Source organism: Aquarana catesbeiana, linkage group LG06 (assembly GCF_042186555.1).
Source record: "Aquarana catesbeiana isolate 2022-GZ linkage group LG06, ASM4218655v1, whole genome shotgun sequence".
Lineage (NCBI taxonomy): Eukaryota > Metazoa > Chordata > Amphibia > Anura > Ranidae > Aquarana > Aquarana catesbeiana.
This window is the reverse complement of record NC_133329.1, coordinates 281446064-281464696: the sequence shown is the minus strand read 5'-3', so window position 1 is coordinate 281464696 and position 18633 is coordinate 281446064. Positions and strand designations below refer to the sequence as shown.

General features: G+C 41.0%; 1 protein-coding gene across 1 annotated transcript; it reads left to right on the top strand.

Annotated features, from left to right (window-relative positions):
- The first annotated feature begins 11623 nt into the window (after nt 1–11623).
- On the top strand, nt 11624–18115 carry LOC141147748 (gamma-crystallin-3-like). Its single transcript, XM_073634931.1, has 3 exons — nt 11624–11732; nt 15013–15255; nt 17794–18115. The coding sequence occupies exons 1-3, from the start codon at nt 11724–11726 to the stop codon at nt 18067–18069; spliced, it is 528 nt and encodes a 175-aa protein (XP_073491032.1). The 5' UTR covers nt 11624–11723; the 3' UTR covers nt 18070–18115.
- The last annotated feature ends 518 nt before the right edge of the window (nt 18116–18633 follow it).

Sequence of the window (18633 nt, the reverse complement as noted above, 5' to 3'; positions counted from 1 at the left end):
CCGAAGGGCCTGGTATAGACTTGGGGGGGAATCCCACACCATTTTTGTTAAATTTTGGTGTGGGGGTCCCCTCCGAATCCATACTAGACCCGAAGGGCCTGGTATAGACCTTGGGGGGACCCATGCAGTTTTTTGGCGATTTTTTGGCTGGCATTTTTTTTTTACTTTCAGTGGGGAAGCCGCTGACAGCTGATGACTCATTGGTTGTTAAGGACGTGGCATCTGGCTTCCAGCCCCCCCCCCCCCCCCCCGGTTAGCAACCAGCTATATACAGTGTTAAAATAATAACCACAAAACACATCAAAAATCACATCACAAATGCAACAGTTGCAGTTCTGGTGCGGTTCCCTTGAAATCTATTACCCGCAAATAGCGTGAAAAAAGTCTCCGACAATTTCCAAAAACACACTGGCCGAAAAACGCATAGCTGTGAACTAGTACCATAGGAAACCCTGTTAAATGGACTGTAGAGCGTTTCTGCAAACTGCAAAACACACTAAAAAATGCATAGGTGTGAACCTAGGGTCAAGGCCTGTTCACACTGGAGCGATGAGGGAACCCTGCGAATCCAGTGCGGGTTCCCGCATCGCATACAATTCACAGGCAGTTCACACTGCCATATGAGAACTGCTGGGAGTGTCAGTAGAAAGCTAATGACACCCCAAAATCAGTTCGTATATCGCAGAGTGAACTGCAAATTCAGACAACACCCATGCGATCCGATTCTGCTGCAGACCAAAAAAAGGGTCCTGTGCAAGTTTGGTCCAAATGCGATGCAAATTCAACCATACAATCTGTATGGCTGAGTTTGCATCACGCAGACATCACATGTGTTTTGCAGTGCGGGGCAAATCACATCTGATGTCGGACAGCACAGCAGTGTGAACGGGCCCTAAAGCCCCGTTCACACTTGTGCAACTTGTCCTGTGACTCCTGAATCCATAGACCTCAAGATTACACTGGCATTGCTTCAAATCACATCAAATTTGTGGCAAAAAGCGCTGCAAAATCGATGGACTTTCAGGTCGTATGAAAAGTCAGCCAAGTGTGAAAGGAACCTAATGAAATTAATTGATAACACCTTTGAATTAGGCCCCATTTGCACGTGTGCGACCAAAGCCTGTGTAATCTTGCGGTATATGTATCTCAAAGTCGCATCAAAGTCAAATCAAAGTAGTGCAGGGACGAATTTTACCCACTTGCAGGATGCACAAGTGAGAATAGTGCCTAATTCAAAGGTATATTCATGAATCTCATTCACACTGCTGTGACCTGAATGAATGAATGAAGAATTTGTATAGCGCTACAAATGTGAACTGAATCGCTTCAAGGCACTTGATCCGTCCAGAGTTGTCCTGCTTCTTAGAAGAGGTGGGTCTTGAGTTTTTTTCTGAAGGCCCAATGGTTTTCTTCCATGAGGATGTTAGTGGGTAGAGCATTCCATAGCCGTGGTCCTTGGACTGCGAATCTTCGTTCTCCTTTTGATTTGTACCTGGACTTGGGAATGAAGAGGAGGTTTTGGTTCGTTGATCGTAGACTGCGATTAGGTGTGTAGTGTTTTATTTTCTCACATAGGTATTGCAGAGCGTTTCCTTGTGTGCATTTGTGGGTGAGGCAGAGGGTCTTGAATGTGATCCAATTCTTTACGGTTAGCCAGTGTAGGGTCCTCAGGGATGTGGAGATGGATTCCCAGGGTTTTTTTTCCAGTTACTAGTCTTGCTGCCGTGTTTTGGATGACTTGTAAGTGAGCAATCTGGTATTTAGGTAGTCCTATGTAGAGGGAGTTTGAGTAGTTGAGTACTGCTGCTTTGTCCTCTTCTGGAATGAACAGGATGAGTCTACATAGTTGGCGGAGAAGATGGTGAGAGCCGCTGACTACTGAACCTATTTGTGTATCCATCGACATCTCTGCGTCAAAGATGACTCCGAGACTGTGATGTGTCATGTAGCATGTGTGGGAGCATTGATCAGTTGCTGAAGACCTAGTTCTTCCAGTTGGTTGATGCAGGCGGTGGCGATGGGGTCTTGGGTAGAGTTTTCCCAGACGTTGAAGTCCCCAAGTACCAGAAGATTTTTGGTTTTCAGGGTGTGGATTGACATGAATTCAGTGAGAGGTGTAATGAGGTTAGTCTTCGGTCCTGGTGGACTGTAGCATAGTAGTATGTGAATGGTGTCAATGGTGTCTTGAGGTGTTGTTGAAGATGTAGGGTGAGTGTCTCCATGAAAGGCACTGCATTCTGTGGAGTTGGTTTGATGAGCGTAAGGTGGGATTTGAAGATCGCTGCTAGGCCTCCTCCTTTTTTTCCTATTCTATGCTCAGTTAGGATACTGTAGTTCTCAGGCACCAATTCAGTTAGGATGGCGTTGCAGTCGGGTGTTAGCCAGCTTTCCGTGATGAAGAGGCAATCTATGTTGTTTTGGGTGATGAAGTCGTGGACTTCTAGTCTGTGCTTGACTGCAGATCTGGTGTTGATCAAGGCGCATGCTAATTGTTGTGGTTGAATTGGTGTCTTCCTTTGTTCGAAGGTTGATTGTATGTTGGTCCTTAGTAATTGCTCTTTTCATAGTATCTTTTGAATAGTGGTTGGTAATGTTGAGGTGGTATTTTTTAGCCTGTGGAGGGCGTCCGCTGAGTATTTGAAGATGCACATTGTGAGAAACAAAAGTTGCTGTTGGAAGGCTGATATGATGATGCTACTGATGTAATGACGATGAGGTTGCTGCGAAGATGATGGTCCTGAGGCGTGTCACTGAGGAAGCAGTGGTGTTGCTGATGATGGTCCTGAGGGGTGTCACTGAGGAAGGAGTGGTGTTGTTGATGGTGCAGATGATGGTGCGATGGCTCAGGTGGTGGAGCTGGAGGGGGGCCCTGCTGACCTACCCGCCCTCCCGTTGATCCAGAGGAAGGAGAAAAACCCCTAGCTGAGCTGGTCAATTGCTGTGGCCGAGGACCCCCGGAGGCAGTCGGACCTAGGACCCTGGATCAACTGCTAAGAGGTGATGCCCCGAGGTACTTACCTGACCGGGGATGGTCCAAAGATGAGGAGAGAGAGAGAGGGGGTGATGGAGGGAGTCTGAGAATGGAAGGGGAAGGCGCTAGGGTGAACCTAGGCCACTACTTACCAGTACTGGCACGCTGGCCTACTGAAGCAGAAATGGGGGTGAGCTGAGGAGGTAGGCTGGTGCAGGCCAGAGCTAGGCCACAGCCGCATTTTGTCCCCTGTGTCTAGCTGGCTAGAGAGAAAGGGACCGGACGGCGGCTGCGGATGATGCCCCGGAGAGCTGACCTGAGCTGGGGGTGAAGTGGGACCTGGGTCCCTGATAAATGCAGCTGGGGAAGTCCGGGGATGAATTCCGGGTGGTCGGTGGAGTGCTAGGCAGCGTTTGGGTGCACCAAGATGGCCGCCAGCTAGGTCCGAGCCGTGGGCTGTCCAGCTGCTCGGCGGATTCCCGGAGAGGCTAGAGTCCCGTCCGATAGGTGGGTTGAGTCCAGAGGTGGTAAGTGCGTGCACCTGTCGATTAACACTATGTTGCTGCCACTTTGCTACTGCAACTTGGCCCTAGCATCTGGGAATGCCTGTGTAATATTGCGCCCTATGTACCTCAAGTCAAATGAAAGTCACACCAAAGTAGTACAGGGACTACTTTGAAGTTGTTGCAACTTAAAGTAGCACAGATATGAATGGCTATCATTGAGAATCATGGGGTACAACTTGTCATGCAACTCAGAGGTCCAAATTTGCTGGAAAAGTTGCCCAAGTGTGAAACAAGTCATATATATTTTAATAGAAAGGAGCTCTCATTTATATTTGCATAGTCTTTACTGATTAACATCAGCAGAACAAATGCAGGAAGTGATGTGTGCACATGGGCCAGAAGCAAATGTGTGGTGATGCAAACAATCAATGAACCCCACCCACACCAAATCTAACTACCACATCCACCCCCACATTGAGTAAGCACAAGTACATATCCTACACTTTCCTGGCAGCACCTCCTGTTTGCTAAAGAGGGACCTCGCCATGTCCACCTAGATGGAGATCCTGACCAGCACAGGTGATTACAATGACTAATTTCCGGGTCAAAACGTGAAACCATGCTCTTTTGATCGCAACCAACCACCATTAGAATTTTTTTATTTTTGTTTATATGCACATATGCAAATCTGTACTTCTACATATAATGATATTTAAAGGTAAACTTAAGGGCGTTCGATAATAAATGGTGTCCCTGGGATAGCAGCAGGTAAATTACAAAGAAAAAGGCTCAGTTTGGGCCCTGGTTCACACTGACAGTGGGAGGAAATCATGGGAATTTAGCTGAACTCACATGTTTTAATTCCCGCATGTCAGTCCTGACTGTGGGGGGAATTTCAGAGACATCTGTGCAGGTTTCTGCACTGCTGTCAATAAAAATCACACCCCAAAGTCGCCAAAAGTAGTACAGAAACTATTTTTGGAAATTGAGACGCCAATTAGAACGGTGCAATTGTCGCCAATTTGACAAGTCAAATCGCATGTCAAATCTCAACAATGTGAACCAGGGCTGACACATACAACACTGCCTATCCACCAGCTTAATGCATTACCTGCAATTCTCCACAGCTGTTATATATAAAGATTCCACTTTTATCATTTACTTGCAGGTGTGCTGAATATATTCGTTTTTTTGGTGCACAAATACATATAGAAATTATAAGATATAAAAGAAAGATTTTGCACTTACCCAAAACCACCACCCCCAAAACTAATTAAAAAGAAGAAAGAAAAGAAAAAGCAAAAATAACAAAAAACACAACAAACAAGCTCAATAATGTACTTTTATTTTGCCAGCAGAAACAAAATTATGTACATTCATTTACTAGCTTCAAAAAAATTCTACAGGATATATGGTGCTATATTTAGCAAAACAGTTAGCAATTGGGTTTTAAGGGCCCTGCTCATAAGAGCTTACAATCTAAAATTTGTCTAAACCTTAGAGTGGACACAGCTTTACTTTCAGTGTATAACGGGTAACATTTCATACAACTACTCACCCACCAGCCCACATTTTTATCTGCAAGATTATAGAAATATACTTAACAGTCATTGTTCTTACAAAGCATTCCAATATAATATTAAAAAAGGCACATATTCAAAATATAACACCCACCACCATCCCACGATCCACACACATACATAGGTGACCATGTTCTGCTTGGAAGCTGCATTTCTGTGTACATGATTAAGCAATGAGATCAAAGAGTAGAAGGTCAGCAGATTCTCCCAAACCATGTTTGCATGGTCAGGCAGGAACAATACAAACACAACATTGACAGCATGGCCACATAAACCCACTTTTGATGGAAAAAATGCAAGAATTTTAGCAAACAGCCCTAGTGTGGCGTTTGTCAATATGCACAATATAATTCTCTCTCCCCCACAAAGAACAGCAAAAAAACCTGGCCTTCTCGGGCCAAACAAACCCCCCTACTGCAGCCCTTTATATAAGATAGGTTGTATTGTTAGCACACTGACACACGTCCAATAGAAGTACACGCCCACCAGTATCTTTCAATCTGTCTCTTCATGTATATCTAAAGTGATTGCACCTGATGAGCAGGAATACATAATATTATTTGCAACTGTGTTAGCCCTTGGCTATGTGCATCAAATCTCTAACTACAGGCCAAAGATCGAAGTCCATTTGCATGCACATAAACAAAGCAACAGTTTTCTAAGCATATGTACCCGTGCAGTGTAAACCCTACAATTTTAAATGTCCAAGTCCCTGGGCATGATTAGTGCTAACAAACATTAACATCAGTCCCTGGCTGCAATGAGCTTCCAATCTAAAGTCCAAAACTAACTTTCGTACATTAGAGACTATTTTGACAGGAGACAAATAAAATACCAGCATGTCTTTGGATTGTGGTGAGAAACCCACACAGGGAGAACATATAAACTTCAACACAAGCATTAGGATGTTGGGGAATTGAACCAGCAACCCTAGTGCTGCTAGACAGAATTGCTACTCATTTAGCCAGAGGACAGCCTTACACATCTTGTCTGCATCTCTGTGGTGTGAACCAGTCCTAAGTCCATAGCCATGCTCAGTGTAACACGCAATATTCAATATATTGCCCGAAGTATTGTGACGCCTGCGTTTATACACACATGAACTGTAATGGCATCCCAGTCTTAGTCCGTAGGGTTCAAAATTAATTTGACTCTTCTGGGAAGGCTGTCCACAAGGCTTAGGAGTGTGTCTATGGGAATGTTTGACCATTCTTCCATAAGTGCATTTGTGAGGTCAGGCACTGATGTTGGATGAGAAGGCCTAGCTTACAGTCTCTGCTCTAATTCATCTGCAGGGAGTTCTGTTGTGTTGAGGTCGGGACTCTGTGCAGGCCAGTCAAGTTCCTCCACCCCAAACTCACTTATCCATGTCTTTATGGACCTTGCTTTGTGCACTGGTCCAAATCATTTGGTGGAGGGGGATTATAATGTGGTGGGGTGGCCCCTTCCTGTTTCAACATGACTGCACACCAGTGCACAAAGCAAGGTCCTTAAAGACATGGATCAGTGAGTTTGGGGTGGAGGAACTTGACTGGCCTGCACAGAGTCCGGACCCCAACCCGATACCCGAGAACACCTTTTGGCTGAATTAGAGCAGAAACTGCAAGCCAGGCCCTCTCATCCAACATTAGTGCCTGGCCTCACAAATGCACTTCTGGAAGAATGGTCAAACATTCCCATAGACACACTAAACCTTGTGGACAGCCTTCCTAGAAGCTGTTCTAGCTGCAAAGGGTGGGCCAAATCAATTTTTAACCCTATGGACAATTTTTAACCCTGTGGATTTCTGATATTGGTACACATATAACATTTTTTGGGCTCAAATTATGATTATTTGTAAATACTAAAAAGCACAAAAAATTGTAACTCATTTTAAATTTGCATCAGCAATGGTATTGTTTGTGGTTTGTAAAGACACCTGTGTGAGCTTGGGTAAATATTGTTGTGAGATGGAGAGTAACAAGTGAAAGTGACAGAGAAAAAAATATTTTATCAAAACATTCCACATTTTTTAGCATTCTTAAAAACAAAATAGTTGAAGTAGAAGCAACAATGTTGCAAAGGAAAATTTATTTCAGGGAAAGATACATTTCATCTCAACATTAAAAGGATTTATTTTGGGAAGTTATAATTGTACCATTGGAATCAATGGCTAAAACTTGCACTGGACTATAATAGCGCCAATTTTCATTCCCAAAAAATGCTCTTTAACCACTAGACATCCGCGCTATGGCTGAATGATGGCCACAGCGCAGACCTACATTCCCAGGAGGCCGTCATATGACGGCCTCCCCTGTGCACTCTCCCTGCGTGCGCCCTGCAGTCACTGAGACTCTGCTGATCACCGATCCTTGTAAGAGGCCGGTCCCGGCCCCTTACCATGTGATCAGCTGTCAGCCAATGACAGCTGATCACATGATGTAAACAAAAGATCGGTAATCGTTTTTTTTTTACTCACGCTGACAGCGCGAGTAGAAAAAAAAGCCGATCACTGGCTCACATGTCAGGGACATCGGTCCCGAAGTGGAAGAGGCACATCTGCCTCATCAGTGCCCACTAAAAATGCCACCTAACAGTGCCCACAGTGCAACCTAACAGTGCCCACAAGTGCCACCTATCAATGCCAACAAAGTGCCACCTATCAATGCCCACAAGTACCACCTATCAATGCCCACCTGTAGTGCCAATCAGTGCCACCTGCCAGTGCTGCCCATCACTGCCACCCATCAGTGCCCATCACTGCCGCCTATCAGTGCCCATCACTGCCGCCTCATCAGCGTACATCAATGAAGGAGGAAAATTACCCGTTTTAAATTTTTTATAACAAAATATAAAAAAATATTTTTTTTTTTTTTAATTCAGTTTTTTACATTTTTTTAACAAAAAGTAAAAACCGCAGAGGTGATCAAATACCACCAAAAGAAAGCTCTATTTGTGCTGAAAAAATGATAAAAATTTAATTTGGGTACAGTGTTGTATGACCGTGCAATTGTCATTCAAAGTGCGTCAGAGCAGAAAGCTGAAAATTGGTCTGGATAGGAGGGGGGTTTAAGTGCCCTGTAAGCAAGTGGTTAACACAGTGCTCATTTTGGTATTTACTATAGCGCCTGTAAAAAAGACATTGGAGCTAAAATGAGAACTATTTGCAGGTCTGAGCATGCTCAGTTGTGTTGGCACCTAGTTGTACAAAAACAGGGAATTTATCTTTTCTCAGACTTTTAAAGATATTTCAGTGTAGAATCACTTTTTCACGCAGTTTAAAAGCAGATTATCTTTAAACAATACAATATACAGCATATTTCAGTACCATTTAGGCAATTATATCATGCTCTAAACATTATTTCCATGTGCGCTACTCCAGGTTTTAGCAGAGTAAGGTTTTGGGCGCTATTTATTTTCAGGGAACTATAGTAAATTCATATTGGCGCAGGGTTCCTCTTAATTTCCATATCAGACCTGAAGGGCCTGGTGTGGATTTTAGGGGGACCCCCATGCAATTTTTTTTTTAATTTTGATTCGGGTTCCCCTTAATATTCATACCAGACCCACAGGGCCTGCTAATGGGGGGGGGGATCCCATGCACTTTTTTTCAATTATCTGTATCTATATTGCCAAGACCTGACAATTCATTATAGCCGCGGTCAGTTTTAAATGACAATTTTTCTTTTAGAAATGTCATTTTGCTGTAATACTGTTCTTAACACGGGAAAAATGCGCCGCTTTACAGGAATACTATAGACACCCCCCAGGCACAATATTTAAAGGAATATTTCATGTTTATTGTTTCACTTTAAGCATTAAAAAAATCACTGCTCCTGAAAAAACGGCCGTTTTAAAAAAATGTGTTTGCATTGATACATGTGCCCTGGGGCAGGACCCGGGTTCCCAAACACTTTTTATGACAATAACTTGAATATAAGCCTTTAAAATTAGCACTTTTGATTATTCATGTTCGTGTCCCACAGACTTTAACGGTGTTCGTGTGTTCTGCCGAATTTTTTGTCTGTTCGCATGTTCTACTGCGAACTGAAAAGGAGGGTGTTCAGCTCATCCCTAATTCTAACACAAGACCTCATCTGTAACACTAAACTGATACCTATAGGGGGCTTTTGAAGTGTCACCTATAGAAAATATAGGGTATTGAAGTTTGTTTCACAGGCGCACACAAATTTAAGGTTGGACATGTTGGGTATCTATTTACTCGGTGCAACCTCATTTTTATATTTTACCAAAATTTACTGGAGCTTATTCTGTTTGTTTGCCCTAAAACTTTAGTGTGTTTTTTACTGACATTTTAGACCTTTGCGGTAATATGGAACGACCAGTATTTTATTCTCTAGGGTGTCTGCTTTCAGAAAATATATGTTTGGGTTTTTTTGTAATCTTCAGGACAAAAATGATTTTTTAAACAGGTGTGCAAAGAAACGCAAAAAATAAATAAATAAATAAATAAATAAATAAATAAAAGAGGAACACCAGTGTCACAGTCAGAAAATGTGGCTGACAATTAAAAAAAAAAGGGAGGCTGGCAGGGGACAAGAAAAAAAAAAGACAAACCCCCCCCCCAAAAAATAAATAAAATAAAACACGCAGCAATCAAAAAACAAAAAACAAAAAAACTCTACTCACACTATACTGACATATTATACTCACACTATACTCACACACTATACTCACACTATACTAACACTACACTAACACTCTACACTCTGAGTCACAATAAGTGAACACACTAACTCGCTAGTAGCAAACTGAGCCCTGCTCTATCTATCTCCACTCCAGGAACACACTGCAGATTGAACATCCCGCCAAGCGCCCAGCAAATTGGGGTGTTTGCCAAATGGGTGAACAGGCAATATTCGGGCTAAACTTTTTCTTGGCCTGAACCGTTCGCCCAACTCTAGTCTTCTTTAGTAATATAGAGTTCAGCAAGGGGAACCAGTGAGATCTGCGTGGGACACAGGAGAGTGACACTACTTTAAAACTGGTCATACACTAGTAGATTTTCAAACGGTTATATGATGACTTAACAAATGTTGTTTGAAAGTAGTTAAAAAGTTTATTTGCTTTTAACATTTGATTTCAGATTGAATGGGCTTTCCCCTAATGAAAACCACATTCACTGTTAGAAATTCATTCATTCCAAAAAGAAAATGTCATGCTTCTCCTTCAATTTTTCTCATTTATATTGATTGAAGTATTTAGTAGTGTGAGCAACAGGAGAGATACGTATTCTGTTTTTTTTTTTTACAGGTAACAGCTTAATTGGGCATGCTGGATTCATGATTGGGTCACTTTAACCGCTTGCCGACCGCCTCGCGCAGATATACTGTGGCAGAAGGGCTCGTACAGGCAGAATCAGGTACCTGTACGTTCCCCTTTAAGAGGCGGCCAGCGGGCACGCGCCCGCGGAAAGCTCCGTGAGTTGGGTCGCGGGTCCCGCGGACTTGATCACTGCGGGGATACCCGCGATTGCCTCACGGGGAGGAAGAACAGAGAGATGCTAATGTAAACAAGCATCTCCCCGTTCTGCCTAGTGACAGTGTCACTGATCTCTGCTCCCTGTCATCGGAGCAGAGATCAGTGACATGTCACACACAGCCATGCCCCTCACAGTTAGAAACACGCCCCTAGGACACACTTAACCCCTACACTGCCACCAAGTGGTTAACCCCTTCACTGCCAGTGTCATTTACACAGGAATCAGTGCATTTGTATAGCACTGATTGCTGTATAAATGACAATGGTCCCAAAAATGTGTAGAAAAATGTCCAATGTGTCTGCCATAATGTTGCAGTCATGATAAAAATTGCTGATCACTGGCATTTAAAAAAAAAAAAATTATTAATAAAAATGCCATAAAACTATCCCCTATTTTGTAAACACTATAACTTTTGCGCAAACCGATCAATAATCACTTACTGCAATTTTTTTTACCAAAAATATGTAGAAGAATATGTATCAGCCTAAACTGAGGAAAAAAATTGTTTTTTTTATATATTTTTAGGGGATATTTATTATAGCAAAAAGTAAAAAATAATGCGTTTTTTTAAAAATTGTCGCTCTTTTTTTGTTTATAGCGCAAAAAATAAAAACCGCAGGGGTGATCAAATACCACCAAAGGAAAGCTCTATTTGTTGGAAAAAAAGGACGTCAATTTTGTTTGTGAGCCACGTCGCACGACTGCACAATTGTCAGTTAATGCGATGCAGTGCCGAATCGCAAAAAGTGCTCTGGTCAGGAAGGGGGTAAATTCTTCAGGGGCTGAAGTGGTTAAAATAACTGCATAGTTTACAAATTATGTATTTGTATGGAATTTCCTAACTGCTGCCATAATTGCAATGCATTTAATTGACATGTATATGTCTATACACTTAAAAATAATTTTACAAAGGACAAATTCAGGTTTTGTTCTGCATTCTTTTTATACTTTCTTTTTTACATGGAATTCTTAGTAAGCAATTAGAGACAATGACCTTATGTAAGCACAGAACAGTCTAAACCACAATGAATGAAAGAGCCATACATTTACCTTACTAAACACAAAAACAGTTGACATCTGACATTCAATGCATTCAGGCATCAGCAATTGAAGTTGTATATAAGGACAGATATACAGTACTTTGCACTCAGCATCGTCAAGAACTTACTTCACCATCAACAAAAATGGGGAAGGTAATATGATTTTTTTTAGAAGTATCACCAGTGTACAAATGTATTTAGAATCATAGTTTAATTTGTTTGATATATAAAGCTAGGTTCAAAAGAAAATGAGAAACAAATATGAACAGTATGAGCACTTCTAAATGAATATGCGGCAGTGAGAAATTATTATGAGTATGGTTTTATTATAGAGTTGTAAAATTAGATTTATAGGCCTATAAACATTTTTTTAAATGTATGTAAGCCTGTGACAATGAATTTCTCCTTTTGTGTGCTAAATATACCATTAAAAGTTTTTTTGTAATATCTGTTGAAAAAAATCTGATTTATCTAGTGAAAAAAATACCCGTTGATTTTACCAGAAATTTTGTGAGCTGATAACATCCTGTGCTCCCTACCTGTGCACAAGAACCGGTTAGGGGGATGTGGGGAGAAAAGGCAGATGAGGAGAAATCTGTGTTTTTTGTAATGCTTTAGAATTTAGGTAGGTAGAACCAACAACACATGCTTAGGAATTTAGAGCTAAGCATGTATTTCAGAGTTGTATGAAATATTTTTATTTTATTTATCTTTTTGCTATTTTGATAGAGTATATGGACACAGATATGTACCAAAAACAGTGTAGCACAATACCTCACCAGATGAAAAGAAAAAAACAATGAATATCAATAAAATGGTTCTGTGAGCTTAAAATCTATTGTTTAAGGATTTTCAGCCCCGGAAGGTTTTACCCCCTTAATGACCAGAGCATTTTTGGTGATTCAGCACTGTGTTGCTTTAACTAACAATTGCATGGTCCTGCGATGCTGTAGCCAAACAAAATTGATGCACTTTTTTCCCCACAAATAGAGCTTTCTTGGTGGTATTTAAATACCTCTGCGGTTTTTATTTTTTGCGTTATAAACAAAAAAAGACCAACAATTTTGAAAAAAGCAATATTTTTTACTTTTTGCTATAATAAATATCCCTAAAAAATATATAAAAAATGAATTTCTTCCTCAGTTTAGGCCGATATGGGGATAAAAATCCCAATAAGTGTATATTGATTGGTTTGCGCAAAAGTTATAGCATCTGCAAAATAGTAGATAGATTTATGGCATTTTTATTATTATTATTTTTTTATTAGTAATGGCGGTGATCTGCGATTTTTATCAGGACTGCGACATTGCAACGGACAGATCGGACACTTTTGACACTATTTTGGGACCACTGCCAGTTATACAGCAATCAGAACTAAAAATAGCCACTGATTACTGTATAAATGTCACAGGCAGGGAAGGGGTTAAACACAAGGGGGCAATAAAGGGGTTAAATGTGTTTCCTCAGCGTGTTATAACTGTAGGGGGGATGTGCTACCACTGACATGACAGAGATCACTGTTCCCAATGATAGGGAACAGAAGATCTCTGTCATGTCACTAGGCAGAACAGGAAAATGCCTTGTTTACATAGGCATTTGCCCGTTCTGCCTCTCCGCATCGAGATTGCGGGTTGCTGGCGGACATCAAGTTTGCGGGACCTGCAGGGATGCTCATGCAGCATGCAGCGGGCACATGCGCTCGCCGCCATTACAAAGGGACGTACAGGTACACCCTTTAGAGCACCCGTGCCATTCTGCCAACGTATATAAGCACGTGGTAGTTGGGAAGTGGTTACAAATATTGTGTTCCAAAAATGTCTATAGTTCACCAATTAATAAAAAAAGAAAAAAGGGAAAAAAACATCCCCTGGTGGAGGATATACACTGATGCATGATAAGTGAAGATACTGGGTGTTTTTTCTTCCCATTTTTGTAACACAATATATTTAAACAATAGACTTTATGTACATAGAATAATTATATTGATATTTATTGTTTGTTTTTTTCTTCATTTTTTCATCTTGTGAGGTGTTGCGCTACACTGTTTTTTGGTACATTTTGTTTTGTCAGTGGTGTGTAATTACTATACAGTGTTTGGCTGGGCAACAATTCAAATTTTTGGTAATTTTGTTTATACATATATTAATTGCGCTGATTGCAATTTTCACTTTATATGGACACAGATAGCCCCTGTTTGTGTACTGTGCACACATGGTTCTTATGCCAACTTTAAAGTGTATCTCTAGTTTTCTTCTTAGCTTTAGATGAACTGATGAGAATGAACTGGATAGAAGTCCTGTTAGGTTTTAATTTGCTGTCTGTGTCTCATTGAGGAGCTTTTTATTCATGTTCTATCCCAGAGAGAAAACAGGAAGTAAGAGGAAATCTCTTCAAAGAAAGGGTAAATTCGCTCTTAAAGCGGAGCGCCGCCGAAAAATTTTTTTTTAAAAGTCAGCAGCTACAAATACTGCAGCTGCTGACTTTTAAAACATGGACACTTACCTGTCCAGGGCACCCGCGATGTCGGCACCCGAGGCCAAAGCGTCTCTCCGTCCTCGGGTGCTGCCGCCTCCATCTTCGGTAAGGGAATCAGGAAGTGAAGCCGTGCGGCTTCACTTCCCGGTTCCCTACTGCGCATGCGCGAGTCGCGCCGCGCAATACGAATGCTCCCTGCTGCCTCTGGGACCCATGTGTTTCCCAGCAGGCAGCGGGGAGGGAGCAGGAAGTGGCGTAAATAACCGCAGATTCTGCGGCTATCTACGCCGGAAGTGGGTACAGATACCTGTAATATACAGGTATCTGTACCCCCCTCCCCCCTGAAAGGTGCCAACTGTGTCACCAGAGGGGGGGAGGAATCTGATGAGTGGAAATTCCACTTTTGGGTGGAACTCCACTTTAAGTAGTTGTCACTCAAACAAATGTCGCCATTGGACGATTTCACCTCATCTCCTGTTCTGGTAACAACTGTAAAATGTTTGATTTTCCATCATTTTCTGTTACAATGACAATGGTCACCAGGGCAAATGGACAGGGGTTAAAACCCTTCAACTTTACTATTTAGAACTAAATAAAAAAATAGTATAAGCTAAAGCTACACTTTAAAAGTAGTGTTGGCATTGGTAGGTCTACTAGTCTGTATTAATAACTTATATGATTATCTTCAGTAGCAGTGTTCATTGTGAATTTTTTTTTTTTATGAAAACAGTTTTAAAACAAAGCTACTAAAATCACTTCCTCTGTAGCTCTACACACAGGTGTTTCATGTTTCTAAATTGTTTACTTCTTTCTTATGAGTGAAATGCCACATTGAAACAGTTGAGGCCCAGTGAGCTAGTAGGTGATCCTTGGTTCTAATAATTTGACAAATAGTTAGTGTTGAAGTAAAATATCATGAAGCACAGGTAACAATATATTATAACTTTTTTTTCTACAGATCATATTTTATGAGGACAAGAATTTCCAGGGCCGCTCCTATGAGTGCAGCTCTGACTGTCCTGATATGACCTCCTTTTTCAACCGCTGTAACTCCATTAGAGTCGACAGTGGAAACTGGATCCTCTATGAGAATCCCAACTACAGGGGAAACCAATATTACCTGAGGCGAGGAGAGTACCCAGACTTCCAGCAATGGATGGGGTTCAATGATTCTATCAGGTCATGTCACCTGACCCCTCAAGTGAGTATTTGTACATACATTTAAAGTTCCAGAAGAATTACTATTACTATTACTATTTATCAGAATGGGTCAATAGGGACATTTAAATAAAACATACAACAAGGCTGAGATAATCTCAGCAAGGGAACATTTTTCTGCAGGTCCTTCAGTGTGGTGTATCTGATAATGTGTATGTGATACCCCAGTACAGATCTTTATGTGGGTAAAATAAAGATCAGATGAACTCACATAAATTTACTATTAACAACAGCAGGATCAATTATTGCAGAACACATTTGAAGACCTGACTATAAATTTTAGGATCTAAAGCTAGGTATAAACGATCTGAATATTGAACTCAACTGCAGGAACGAGATGACATTCGGGCAGTGTGTACAGCTACCTGTCCGACAAAAGCCGATTTTACCAGCAGTCGATCAGCGCTGGCAGCACTGATCAGAGTGTTCTGGTAGGGGGGTCCCCCCATCAGAGCACAATAGCACAGTGGGGGTGATTGCCCCACAACTGAGAGGTCGACAGTTAGTTCTGTCGACCTCTCAGTCCGCTGTGTGTACATATTATAAGGGTCACTGTTCTGATGAGGAATGTTAGGTTGCAGAGAGAGAAAAAGAAAGGGAATAGAACATGTAGCAGAAAAATAGCACACTACGTTTTGGCCTTACTATGGATAATGTGCCACTATGACCCCAATTTAGATGTCATTTTTCAACTTCTAGGCAAACAACAGGTACAAGTATAAAATGCCATGACCAAATATGATTATTGTCTGGGTTCATTTGTAAATAACTCCCATGCCCTACTGATCTGTATATTTGCCTCATTGTTAGTTGTTGGTTTAATTAAAGTGTTACTAAACCCAAAATCCCGCATTCACTATATCTGGCCTCCCACAGTACACAGAACACAGAAATGCAATTATTTTAGTAAATATAAACTGTTAAATACCTTTTCTCATCAGCAGTATGAGCATCAGAGTTTTCATTCTACTCTGACAGTCCTATGAGGCCCTGTGCCAATCACATTCACCCTCCCAAGAATAAAAAAAAAAAAAACACTAGTAATACATACCAAACTGAGCATGTGCAGAGTGTTCCCAAGACTCTCTTCTATTAGGAGATAAATTGGGGGCTGTGGAAGAAGGGGAGGATCACATAAGACAGGATCAAATAAACTTTTTACACAATGCAGACGATTAACCGCTTAGGTTCCACAGTGAGGATAACAAGCATGCTTTATTGCATATACAGACTGATTTTACTGGTGTGGGTTTGGTAAAACTTTAAGTTGTGTTCTTGGTGCTCACTATACTTGCGTGTGTAATTAAGTATGATTTTTCAATTATTTATATGAAAACCTGAAGAAGAAATTGGGAAGTATGTAAGCTGTTGTAACATAATAGGGAATGCAGTGATCAGTGTAATTATCCACTTGACCTCCGGAAGGTTTTCCCCCTACTTGACCAGAGCATATTTTGCTATTCAGCACTGTGCTACTTTAACTGGCAAGTGCTCTGTCTTGCAACACTGTGTGCAAATGAAATTCATATAATTTTTTCCCACAAGTAGAACTTTCTTTTGGTGGTATTTGATCACGTTCTGTTATAAAAACATATCCAATAAAAATAAAAATCATTTTTTTATAATCTTAGGCCAAAATGTATTTTGCTACATGTCTTTGGTAAAACAAAAATTCCAATGAGTGTATATAAATTGGTTTTCATGAAAGTTATAGTGTCTACAAATTATGGTATAAATACTGGAATGTACATAGCTATAGATGCTATACTGTAATGACAGTGATCTGCAACTTCTAGTGAGACTGTGATAGTGTGGCAGGCAATCTTTGTGGTAACAGACCCTTGCTGGGAGGAACATTAACTGATTAACCAACACTGACATCACTAGTAACACTAATACAGTGATCAGATATAATACTGTACACTGACAGTGTACTAATGACACTGGTTGGGATGGGATTAACATCTAGGGACAATCAAAGGGGTTAACGGGGTGCCTAACAAGTGTAATGTGTATAATATGTGCTGTGTTTACTAACAGATCTGGCTGTTTCTTCTCTCTGCAGGGAGAAGAAACAGCTAGATTACTGCAATGGGTACAGTTTGTAAACACAGGTCTCTGTTCTGTGATTGGTTACAGCCAATCAGCAAGTCCATGTCCAAAATCATTTGCCGGGACCTTCTGGCAAAATTAAGCTGTAGCCAGGTACAGAGCAGTTGAGCACATGTGCCCCCTGAACCCAGAAGGAGATGGAAGAAGTACATGTAGGTGACCCAGCCTGGCTGTGCCGCCCGCCCACAGTAAATCTATTGTGGACATGCGGTAAGCAGTTAATGTGTGTAATTCGTGTTCTGATATGTGTTTGCAATCTTGACTTTTGAAACATGGATTTGGTTCTGTTAACTGGGGTTAGAAGACACTGGCTTGTGAGTAGTAGCATTCAGCTATGATGAGGTAAGTAATTCCAAAATCTTTGCTGTATTTTATGAACATGCCTCCTAACATCTTTTTTTCCTTAAAGCACCGTGGTCCATTCAGAATGAAGATCTACGAGAAGGAAGAGTTCAGAGGTCAGATGATGGAGTTCACTGAAGACTGTCCCCATGTCTTTGAGCAGTTCCGATACAATGATATTCACTCCTGCCATGTATTTGATGGTCACTGGGTTTTCTATGAAGAACCAAACTACAGAGGACGTCAGTATTACCTGAAACCTGGAGAATACAGGAGACATACTGAATGGGGTGCCACAAATTCCAAAGTTGGCTCCTTCAGAAGAGTCCAATTTAATCAGTAAAATTAAAAACAACATCACATTTGATTTTCAACAATAAAACTTGATCTTTAATGCTTGGTTTATGCTTTTTTTTATCATCTGAATTGCATTAGTTGAAATTAGTGATGTGCGAATCTGCCCAGGTTTGATTCACTAAGGGTTAGGTGAATTCTGCTGCTAAATTGTGGTAATTTTTTTTTGTTAATAGGCAAACTATTGTCAAACAAGGTGGGGGCAGGTCACTGTGTTGCAGAAAATTTGACAATGCAAAAAAGTTTTAAAAAATATTGTACTGGGGAAAAAAGCCCTTTTAATCCAAATTCGAAGGAGACATAAACAAATTACCAATACTTTAAATGACATGCATGGGAGATGCCTTTACAGCCCACTTCCAGGTGTAATTTAAAATCAATCTGTATATTGGCAGTAACATAATTATTTCCTTCCAAAAACATATTTGTGATTACCCTCATTCATAGTCAATGTTTCCTTGCATTGTCATACTTATTTCCTATTCTTGGGACCATTCCCATTTGCCTGCTCCTTATCTGCACAGGGACTAGTCCCCTCACTGCCTCTTTTTTT